At 37.4% G+C, this 12,208-nt stretch overlaps 2 protein-coding genes across 6 annotated transcripts in view; one reads left to right on the top strand and one right to left on the bottom strand.

Moving 5' to 3' along the window:
- Positions 1–5,372, top strand: part of LOC126283537 (uncharacterized) — a 155,882-nt gene extending 150,510 nt beyond the window's left edge. For 2 of the 4 annotated variants that reach the window (XM_049982280.1, XM_049982279.1), the window contains exons 3-5: positions 1,554–1,623; positions 3,060–3,121; positions 5,178–5,372. In XM_049982280.1, coding sequence (XP_049838237.1) covers positions 1,554–1,623; positions 3,060–3,121; positions 5,178–5,214 — 169 coding nt within the window. In that variant the 3' untranslated portion in view covers positions 5,215–5,372. The remainder of the gene's footprint in view (positions 1–1,553; positions 1,624–3,059; positions 3,122–5,177) is intronic. The other 2 variants (XM_049982282.1, XM_049982281.1) reach the window with 1 other exon arrangement.
- LOC126283583 (CDGSH iron-sulfur domain-containing protein 2 homolog) overlaps positions 5,040–12,208 on the bottom strand; it is an 82,469-nt gene continuing 75,300 nt past the window's right edge. For both annotated transcript variants that reach the window (XM_049982286.1, XM_049982284.1), the window contains exon 4: positions 5,040–7,281. In XM_049982286.1, coding sequence (XP_049838243.1) covers positions 7,195–7,281 — 87 coding nt within the window. In that variant the 3' untranslated portion in view covers positions 5,040–7,194. The remainder of the gene's footprint in view (positions 7,282–12,208) is intronic.

A 12,208-nucleotide genomic window follows, 5' to 3' on the forward strand; every position in this document is an offset into this window, starting at 1 on the left:
ATTGCTCAGTTGTGTGAGACTGGTAACAAATAGGCCTAACAGGGGATACTGAACGTATACAAAGGTTTGCTGGATTCATGGGAGAATGTTGAAAAACTTGAATTGGTAGACTCTTGAAGACAGTTGCAAACTGTGCTGCAAAAGCTGCTTACAAAAATTCAGAAACCATTATTAAGATAAGAGTCTAGAGGTATACTTCGGAGCCCTATGTATCTCTCCTGTAGGGAGCACAAATACAAAATTAGACTAATTACAGTGTGCATAGAGGTATTTAAACAGTTATTCTTCCCAAATTCGCACGTAACTGGAACAGAAAGAAACACTGCTGTATGCTTCAAAAAGATTTGAAAAAATATGTGGGTAGAGGCAGATAAGCAGAATTGTCACTCCTAATGGCCCTGTTCATATTTGAACGGACTATTGCTAAACACTTTTTTTTTTTTTTTTTTTTTTTTGTGTGTGTGTGTGTGTGTGTGTGTGTGTGTGTGTGTGTGTGTGTGTGTGTGTGTGTGTAAGCTGCACTTGCTGTTGGTTATCCCAAAACTAATCACATCCATCCTTAAGCTTTGAGAATGTCTGTGAACAAGCTTCACTGTTGCCCCCATGAGGCATTTTATATCAACTTGGCCTTATTCCATAGCCACCAGACTATTAGAGGGAGGAAATTGTAAAGCTTTGCAGTGTTGATCTACCTCTGAACTGTTTCCAGGCTTCCAGAGATACTGCAATTTGTCAACCCAACGTGACAAACTAATTATTTAGGATGCTTACACTGACCATATCACAGTAAAATAATATTAACATATCAGTGGTTCGTAAGTAACTCGTAATACAATTCATAAGCATTCTATCAAAATAGGTTACTCTACAAGAATTGTACTTCATAATTTACAGTAGAGTAGAACTGTCACAACTGCTACATCATGGAATTTCAAAACAAGCAGTAAAATCATTATTTTATATTAAGGTCTCCTTTAGTACATGGCTTTTATACAAAAAATAAGGGAAAGGCAACCACTCACCTAGAACGAACCGATGTTTAGAGCACAGGAACACCTAATAGGCAACAGCATTTACACTAGCTTTCAAGCTCTTGCTCTTTTTCTAGCAAACACACATACAAACAAACAAACACCCAAATACAAACTCTCATGGCAACAAGAGGGTTTTTTATCATTTGTGTTTATTTCATTTCTAAATATTTAGGTTCTGGATAAGTTTTTCCTTGTGTTCCCATTAAAAGTAGTTTATGATGAACAGTGGATTCTAATATAACTCTACAACACTGTTTCTAAACTCTTAGAGCTGCACTTGCCTTTTACTTTTCTTTGGCTCTTGAGTTCCTTGATCTTCATTTCAATTATTCCAAACTTTTTACAAATCAGTTCTTAATACTGACAAGTACAGAAATTAGAAAATTTTAGCAGTAAGTATTTGTGCAAAGGACTGCCAATTTCAATGGTTACCAGCTTTAAAAAAAGGTAGCAGAATACTTTTTCTAAAATAAGAATACTCTGTTACTCAATATCTACATTGCCCTCTTTCAATTTCAGGAAACGTTATGGAAACAGACAGCTCCTAATAAATGAAGATGATGATTTCAGCAATGCAAATAATTTTGAGGTAAGTGTTTTCAAGACAAATATGGAATGACAGTTCTCGTAAAATGTGTGTAGACAGTTATGTTAGAAAGGATTTAGAAGGGACATTGGGACTCAGTAGTGTGGTAATGGAAATCTGGGGCTTGTGTGGGATCTACTCATCCATTCTGGTGCCCTCTATCCAGCCAATGTAAGGCTGGGACTAGTATGGTACTTCTCCAACTTTGTGGAAAAACACACCTGTATAAGGGCTATTAATGTCATAGGGCAGCCCCTCCCAAAGGCATTTTAAAATTACTACCAGCCCCCCACTCCTCCCTCATGGAGGAGTGCATATGCCCCCTTTTGTCTGTGTCAGTGTATGTCACTGGTCACATGTTATGCCATTTTTCAAAGCATTTGCACATTTTGTAAGTGAGGTGGAATGTGGGAACCAAGCCCAGTATCTCCCTAGGTGGATGTGGAAAACCACCTAAAAATCATATCCAGGCTGGCTGGCACACTGGCCCCCATCATTAACTGGTAAGGCGAATATGATCTGCGGTCAGTGTGTCTCGCCATGTCCCAGAAGTGGCCACTTTTACATGCTCAGCTATCTGCACCAGTCTGTATGGGATAAGGAAAATTAATACTCTGTTAGTAAAAACAAAGTACCCTGTTCAGTATTTAAAAAGTACAGATGTTGAGAGGAGTAGGTAAAGGTATGATACATATAAATAACCAAGAGTAAGGAACAGTACAGTATCTGGAATGGGTACTGGAATGTCTTTAAGTGTTGAAAGATGCGTCATAACTTTCAAAACAATAATTCTGCATTGCTGTTACAATACTTACCGAAACAAAAGAGAACTCTTTGCTATGGTGGTCAATAGCAGGATTAACCTACTTTTCCACATAAGCATTCTGCTTTGAAGTTACTCTAAATGGACTTACTAGTATTTTTAGCTTTTTAGTATACTGGTGGTATGAAACTGATCTCTCATTCTTTAAACTTTTGCAGCAGAATTAATCATGTGTTTCTATTAAAAATCTAAGAAAAAAGATATACTGAACAGTAATCAGTTTATAGCAGTTACCAATTTGTAGACCACATGTCTGGAAGACATTTAGTCTATCCAACAGTGCAAAGAATAAAGTTTTAGAGTGCAACTTCTAAATGAACAGCCTATATTGACAAAAAGAAAAAAAGAGCTAAGGTCTTAGTTTTAATCAGTTTACTCCTGTATGCAAAACCTCTATATATATACCCACTACAATAAATAGAATAAAAAAAGAAACTTTTTATTTAAAAACTATAAATAACTACTTGAAAACAAAGTTATGAAAAATATAAATGCTTTCTGTCAAAAATAAAATTAAGCTTGACATCCCATGTGCCCTCTTGTGAGGTAAAAGGTAAATACAAAACACCATTTCAGTTATGAATAGCTGCTTCAATAACTGTCTCTCTCTCTCTAGATGCCAATGTATGAACTGCAAGAGCGTTTTTGGCCACGGGGGGTTGACAGGGGAATCTCAAGGTAAAGTCCAATCTGTTATTAGCTCTTTAGCATCAAAATTTTTGTTAGAAAACATATTGAGCAGTTGTTTATTGAAGCAACTAGATATGAACTGTGATTAATTACTATTATAAAATAATTCTTGTTCCATATACTGCAGGTACCAAATTCCAGGTTAACTCCAGGCACTTGTTCTGCTGCTCTCCTGTGGAGAATGAAGCATAGTAATACGTGATGGTTACTTCTTTGAAACAAACTGAGAAATTTCCCTTGTGATCTAGCAGCAAAATTTGTTTGCGGGATTTCTGAATTGAAAATAGACAATATGAGGAAAGACGAACACTGTCATAACTTGTTTAAATTAGAATATTGATGAGTGCAGATCCCCCTCCCCATCTCACATACATGTGAATGTGCACACACTTGGCCCCCATCCCCAACACTGTTCTCTCTCTATCTCTCTCTGTGTCTTCTAAGCATGTACTGATCTTACCTGGTCCATATGGACTACAGAAGAGATGATAAGGAAATATGCTTGTGCGAGTAGGGCCAGTTCTGAGTTCTCACAGGAGAGGAAGGTTATAGTGGCAGGTGCCCACACCATAATGTGCTTGGGAGGTAGCAATTTAAAAGGAAAATGGGGCACTGCAGATTAAGTATTGTAGATGGAAAATAGTTGGGGAGGGGGGACGAGCTCATAGTGAGTGAAGCAGCCCTCCAAGAAGCATAGGGATATGTGTGATGTGAGAGAAAAAAATAGTTCAATTAAAGAAAAATATGAAGTTAATGAAAGGAGATGTAGCAAAAGAATTGGGTGACTGCAAGGGCAGGAACTTGAAAGTGGGCTGAGGTAGGTGGATGCCAGGTAGACTAGGGATTGAGAAAAAGAGAGAAATCAGTATGATCAGATGTTTGGTAAATAATGGAATAATACTTTGGGAGGTGTAGGAAAGCATATAGGTGGTCAGTTGTGATGAAAAATTGTAGCCAGTGCCATGGAAGACACAGCTTTTATGGTCCACAGTGGTACTATGAAGTAAGAAGTTGCCTCGTTGTGGGAGTTTATTCGCATTAAGAATGTGAGATGAGATGGCATTTGAAGATGTAGTTGCAAATGAGATCTGCCTATTAATGCTTCAAAAAGGCCTTCAACACAATGGCAGAAAAACTGCTTACCACTGTGCATGCAGCATTCCCCCTCTCCCCTACCCCTCTCAACAACTACCAACTCACAATCAGTTCACTTGGTCCTCTTATAAATGTAAATGTGTGACGTGCAGCTTTCTATACTAACCACAGCTGAAGTCACCACTCTCCTTAGATGGCACACAAGATCAATGTGGATGTGCTGTAGGTGTATGCTTAGTTGAAGAAAGCATTTGACACATAAACTACCATAATCCACATCTATTTTATATGTTTTCTATTGCTCAGTGCTTTCTGCACACTGTATGTTGTCTTCCCTTACACCACTGTTTACATTGTCTTCACAGGACCATATGACAGGATAAACGGTAGTTATCAGTAATTTTGTAGGTTCTTTACAGTTGATAAACTGCTAAAAAATTGTGAATTCTTGCATCAGTTTTCTATTCAGCACCTGTATTCATAAAGTTACTAATATGTCAGCACTTTAGAGTAGATAGCTACTCACTCTGTTCATTATGATTTATTCTTCAGTCACAGCTTTGCTTTTATTATTAATTTTATTTATGCTGTTTATCATAATTACTATAGTCATTTTCTTAGGTGAAGATAACATGTGATTTGTTTATCTGTGTTTATTGTTTGCTGTTTTTGTAGTGGGAAACGTGGCATTCAGTTAGCTAAGATATGTGATAACTTTGAAGAGAGGAAAAAATGTCCTTATTGAGCAAAACAAGTTTACTCATTGTATACAAGCTTTTTTCCTCAAATGAACACAAAACTACTAGCTTGAAAAATAAAATAAAAAAAACTTTTATTTTTTATGACCAGCACATTTTCCTCTGTTCAATATAGTTGGGTACTTATACAAGATGAGATTTAATTTCAAGCTTCTGACAACACTAATTACATGTGTTTCATGTTGTTTCAGTTGTGACAACACACAGAAGTCACTTAACAAGAAATAAACCTGTTGATGATGTGATCCTGCATGCAGGTTCTTCAATGTCCCAGCATATCTGTGATACTTATGTGTGAATGTGTGTGTTCTGTGATGAACTGAAATATAGTGCTATTTAAGTTAAATACATGTACATATTAAATTACAAATAAAAGTTGCAAAACCCTTTGGCTTTTTCATGTTTAACATAAAGTGTGTGTTTACAATTTTCATACAAAATTGTCTTTTATTAAATATTAGAATTTCAAGATTTCTGTTACAATAGTGTGACTTTTATAAAGTCTAAAATTATAGCAAATGCTGATACAAATAGTTTCAATGTCTCAAATAAATGCAAAGTTTTCCCTTTAAACATTGATGTAAATAGTAAATATTCATTTGGAATGTAAACATACGTTATACATTGATCATCATAATATCATTCTTTTTTTACAATTACACACATACCAATACAAATAATGAATGGCTGTGACATTTAGTAAGGCACTTGACAAAAGCATCCATACTTGAGGAAATTCCTTTTAGCACCTTGACTTCAAACTAGAAAAGGCAGTTGAAACATTGTATTTAATGAAATACAGTGCAGAATAACAAAAGAAAGAATATGAACATCAGGAATAACAATTTTCTTTCTTAACAATATGTAAAAGGAGAGGATAGGGAGAAAGGAGCAGAGAAGGAAATAAAGGTTTAATAGAAGAGAGAAAATTATTAAGAACCCAGTGTTCTATCAATCTGAAATTATTTTTGTCTTAGAAACAATTTCTGTAACTACACCCTATTTGCTGAGTGCTATCTGCTTTTGTTTCTTTACATTTTCTTTTGTCTGTTTTGTCTCCTCTTTCTTCATCTCTCATATACAGTTTGTACTCTTTGTGCCTGTGTTTTTCACATGCACTCGCTTTCCTAGCTCATCAGCCTAATGAACTGCCAACTGTCTTGTCTTCTTTATTTTTTTTATTATTTTCTCAGAACTAAACATATTCTATTGTTATCTAGAGTCAGACTTTCATCCCCTTCTAAGAGTTATTTGCTCTTAACTTTAAAATTTTCACAATTTCTCTCTTCTAGTTACACATTACTATCTCTTGTAGCTCTTTGCTCCCCTTATTGTATCTCCCTGTGAACAAATATTTGGAAGTCTCAATTTCTGGCCACACTTTTCTGCTGCTGCATTTCTCAATAACTCTAAAAGTGTAACTTTTTTTACCTGTGTTTACCAATGTGTTTCATCCAGACTTATTGATTTGGATGTTTTCAAAGCTCTAGACTCATCCAGCTGCGAAACTTGAGGCCCACTGATCACCACTCACCAGTATTAAAAATAAGAGACAATAAGAAAGGAGCTACCTACATAAAGTTCACCTCCATTACTTTTTGTGCCTACTCATCAACTTCTCTCACATGACACATTACATGTCAAACTGAAGGTCTCTCCACACCACCTCCCACCCTAACTGAATTGATCATCCAGTTCTCATGTCAGAGGAATCCAAGGGTATATTAACTCCATAGGACAAAGCACAGTAAAGCAAGGATGCATCAGAACTAGCCTCCAAACTGAGAACTGCTTTGTTTTATAGTATGATCCATGCAAGCATACATATGTGTTAATGACAGAAGTATATTGCACTTTCTGTGTTCCTTGACTGAAATTGGTCACTTTTTAAACAATACCACTGTGTGTGCTGCACTATGATGCATGTTTATTAATCTACTGAAGCATGCAATATATAGTTATTAAAAACAAGTTAACAATATACAGGGGAACTTGAAATTGTTCATAATAGACAATGACATAAATTCTGGTATCACAGCATAAACATAGTTATGGGCGTACAAAAGTTTCTTAATTGTGTCTATATTGTAGAACTATTTCTGCAAGACATTCTAGTTTGTCCAAAGAAGAATATAAAGAAAACTAATTATAAGAATCCCTGCAGCCTAATCCATTTGTATCCTACACCAATGAACCGATACCGGCAATTCATACTTTGCGCTTGATGACTAACGGTCCCACGTTGTCTCCTGTTTCTCTGTTGTAGTACTTGTGCACTCCATCACAGTATGGCCACTAAAAGACAAAAATGTATTTCAGAACTTCTAACAATTGAAGCAAAAGAACAATGAAGCTTATAAATTTTATCAGGAGAATTTGTATTCTAATTACCAAGAAGGGGATATAAAAATATGAATAATTGCAATTTGCATTAAAAAGGGACGTAAAATGATGTGTGAGACAATAGTTCCTGCAGTAATACCAGCTTATGGCAAAGTTTTGTACAACAAATACTTCTTATGTACTTTATGTTAGGACAGTGCAGTTTTTAAATCAAGCACTCAGCAATTTTACATATTGTGATTATTTACTTTAATGAGAGGTAGTTTAAGTAATGAAACATTGCAGTGCATTCAAAACCACACACAAATTCAGCTAGAAAATTAATTCCCCTTAAAACATAGGGGAATATCATTAATATCACTTCATACAGTGTTTCCTAGTTACTCACCCTTATGCTACATTTTTCACAAAGGAAATTATGATGGTCATATTATAGACACCGAAAACTGAAACTGTATCAATCCAAACATTTTAACTAACTCAAGCCACCAAGTACTGCACTATCTACTGACTGGTCAATGGAGTCTGCTATATTTTCTTATAGACTAGTACACACCAAAGTATTAATATAAGCTTTCTTAATGATTATTCTATCTCTGGCATGCTAATTGAAAAGAAATGTTTAAGAGAATTCTTAATTATATGGGATAAAAACATTAACAACTGAATTTACTGTCACAATAAATACAACGATTACTTGCTATTTAGAGAGAGAGAGAGAGAGAGAGAGAGAGAGAGAGAGAGAGAGAGAGCACTACATGTTCTGCTGGTTATTTTGCCTCGGCACTGCAGCCCAACTTGGCTGTATGAGAGCTCACTTAGCAATCATTTTAGTCTTATTTATGTGGCTGTCATTTACTTAACTACTTGCAAAGTAGTTCATTTCAATCCTTCCATTGTTCAGAGAAAAAAGCTGATTTCACTTCACATATGACAATATAATGGAAAGGATAGACTACTACGCACCATATAGTGCAGGTGTGAAGTTACAGACAGGCCTCACAGAAGAGATATACAAGTTTTCTGCTATAGCATCAGGTGATGAGCAATAAGCAACTGATTATCTTTACAATACATAAAGCTCAGTAGGCATCACACTAAAAACTGTTTCTCTCTCTGACTGCTACTATGGGACATTGTATCATCCACAGACAAATCATTAAGCATGATAATATTACATTTATGACACAAGTTCTTTTTACAAGTGTCATGAAGGAGAAGGTGCTTCTGTTCCACAATCTCATCAATCAAGATAAGCAATTTAAACATATATTGTACAGTATGAAACTCCACAATGAAAATGCAACATTTCTTGTCACACGCCCAGACAACATACATATGGCCTCATAAAGGAGAGAATAGCTTAAAGGCAACCTTGATGTCTTTACTCCCATGATCTAGCTCCCACAACTCCTTTACATGGGCAGTGTGCAAAACATTCACAAGAAAGACCCACTGTCTGGAAATGAATCATACACAATATGAAAGCCAGGGCATGGCCAAAAGCTATACTAGAAACCTTGGTCTAATAGCAAAATATTCTGGTTCAAATGGCTCTGAGCACTATGGGACTTAACTTCTGAGGTCATCAGTCCCCTAGAACTTAGAACTACTTAAACCTAACTAACCTAAGGACATCACACACACCCATGCCTGAGGCAGGATTCGAACCTGCGACCGTAGCGGTGGCCTAGGGCCTAGAACCGCTCGGCCACTCCGGCCGACAAATTATTCTGGCATTTGAATATTTACATCTGCAAAGAAAATCCAGTGCTCATTGTTTCATACCCCTACCTCCACTGTGTGGATAGACATATCATTTAATTTTATGACTACTTGTTTGCTGGGTACAAGTTAAAACACAAAGTGATGTGACATATCAGAAATGGTAAGTACATAGAGCAATGGGTCACAACTCAGAGTCTTCAAGACCTGTTTACTCATATTCTTGTAAGTTGTGTTTTGGTAAGTGTGTGAAATAAAGGAGTAAAACCAAATATCACTGATCAGTATTACTGAATAATGGAGCAGTATTGGTGTTCTCAGCACCATCTTGTGGGTCTCAGAATATCGAATTCCCTAACGTTTTCAGAAATGCAATGTCCCAAGTGTCTAGCTCAAACTACCACTTCGGGCTCAAAGTCTATTAATTCCTGTCGTGCAGCCATAACCACATCATGAACCTTTTCACATGAACCACTTGAGTACAAATGACAGCTACACAAATGCACCGCCCTTTTATACATTGGTCCCGAGCTGATTCCTGGCATTGCTTTCACTTACTTATGCCAGGCTCCTCACTTTCATCTTTCCTATTGGCCGCCCTTGGCCAGCTCTTGTTCTTTTCTGACCCTGATCCTATCAGGTTTCGAGGGCAAGAGGTCTTTCATTTTCCGACCTATACTTCTCATGCAGCGTCTGACCCAGAGCGGGCAGCTACAAAAGGCATCTGTATCCCATGTTAGGGGCGGCCTCCAGAACTGCAGAGGGCAACGGAATACCACCGCAGATTACCTTCCCTGCACAATGCAGTCTCCGTTTTATGCACAAAAGTGGCTTCCTCTCATGTTAATTCAGTGTCCTGAGGTAAAATAGTCCCCCATCCCCCATTTGAATCTGGGGGGGGGGGGGGGGGGCACAACTTGAAAGGAGGCAAAAAATCAAAATGCGAATTGGTACCTGGAATGTTAGAACTCTGCTTCAAGCAGGAAAACTAGAAAACCTTAAAAGAGAAATGGAAAAGAATCATATGGACTTCGTAGTAGTTGCTGAGGTAAGGTGGAATGGACTTGGAGAGTTGCAGTCAGATGAATATGTGTTGTACTACTCAGGAGGAGAAGTAAAAGGAAGGAATGGAGTAGGAATGATTATGACAAAGGAATTGGCTAACTGTGTGGAATATGTATGCTATGCAAATGACCAGGTTATTGGTGTAAGGCTGAAAGGAGCACAAAAAGATTTACTGACTGTCCAGGTGTATATGCCAACTTCAGAACATGATGACCAAATTGTAGAGCAAACGTACAATGTAATAGAGAGAATAATGGACAAAAATAAAAAATGCTGCAAAACAGTAATGGGAGACTGGAACGCCATTGTGGGAAAAGGGAAAGAGGGAAACATAGTAGGCAGTGATGGTCTTGGAAAAAGAAATGACAGGTGAATGGCTAATTGACTTCTGCAGGGAAAGGCAGCTGATGGTGGCAAACACATGCTTCAAGAACCACAAGAGGAGGCTCTACACTTGGAAATCGATTTTATACTGTGCAGATGTAGAAGAAAGATATAGGAATGGAATCAAGAAGCTGCACACATTACCAGGTGCAGATATTAATAGTGACCACAACTTACTTATGGCAGAAATGGAAATAAGAATGAAAAAACTGAAGAAGGAGACCATAGTGAAGAAGTGGGATCTGGAGAAGATAAGATCAAACAAAGAACAAATTACAGAAATGCTCTCTTGGGAGTTTCTAAACACATTACGAGACAAAGAACCAGCTGATAATGCCAACGAGTACTGGAATGTGCTGAAAGAAGTAATCATTAAAGCAGGACAGGAAAATATAGGCTATGGAAAAAAAAGCCATAGGTCACAAAAGAAATGATTTCCAAGTTGGAGGAGATAAGAAAATTGAAAAACAAGAGCACTGAAGATGCAAGAAAGATATGTTGTTGTTGTTGTCTTCAGTCATGAGACTGTTTTGATGTAGCTCTCCATGCTACTCTATCCTGTGCAAGCTTCTTCATCTCCCAGTACTTACTGCAATGTACATCCTTCTGAATCTGCTTATGTATTCATCTCTTGGTCTCCCTCTACAATTTTTACCCTCCACACTGCCCTCCAACGCTAAATTTGTGTCCCCTTGATGCCTTAGAACATGTCCTACCAACCGGTCCCTTCTTCTTGTCAAGTTGTGCCACAAACTCCTCCCCAATTGTATTCAATATCTCCCCATTAGTTATGTGATCTACCCATCTAATCTTCAGCATTCTTCTGTAGCACCACATTTCGAAACCTTCTATTCTCTTCTTGTCCAAACTATTTATCGTCCACGTTTCACTTCGATACATGGCTACACTCCATACAAATACTTTCAGAAACGACTTCCTCACACTTAAATCTATACTCAATGTTAACAAATTTCTCTTCTTCAGAAACGCTTTCCTTGCCATTGCCAGTCTACATTTTATATCCCCTCTACTTCCACCATCATCAGTTATTTTGCTCCCCAAATAGCGAAACTCCTTTACTATTTTAAGTGTCTCATTTCCTAATCTAATTCCCTCAGCATCACCCGACTTAATTCGACTACATTCCATTATCCTCATTTTGCTTTTGTTGATGTTCATCTTATATCCCCCTTTCAAGACGCTGTCCATTCCGTTCAACTGCTCGTCCAAGTCCTTTGCTGTCTCTGGCAGAACTGCAATGTCATTGGAGAACCTCAACGTATTTATTTCTTCTCCATGGACTTCAATACCTACTGCGAATTTTTCTTTTGTTTCCTTTACTGCTTGCTCAATATACAGATTGAATAACATCAGGGACAGGCTACAACCTTGTCTCACTCCCTTCCCAACCACTCCTTCCCTTTCATGCCCCTTGCCTCTTATAACTGCCATCTGGTTTCTGTACAAATTGTAAATAGCCTTTCGCTCCCTGTATTTTACCCCTGCCACCTTTAGAATTTGAAAGAGAATATTCCAGTTAACATTGTCAAAAGCTTTCTCTAAGTCAACAAATGCTAGAAATGTAGGTTTGCCTTTCCTTAATCTATTTTCTAAGATAAGTCATAGGGTCAGTATTGCCTCACGTGTTCCAACATTTCTGCGGAATCCAAACTGATCTTCGCCGAGGTCGGCTTCTACCAGTTTT

This window comes from Schistocerca gregaria, chromosome 1 (genome assembly GCF_023897955.1).
Source record: "Schistocerca gregaria isolate iqSchGreg1 chromosome 1, iqSchGreg1.2, whole genome shotgun sequence".
In the NCBI taxonomy this organism is placed as follows: domain Eukaryota; kingdom Metazoa; phylum Arthropoda; class Insecta; order Orthoptera; family Acrididae; genus Schistocerca; species Schistocerca gregaria.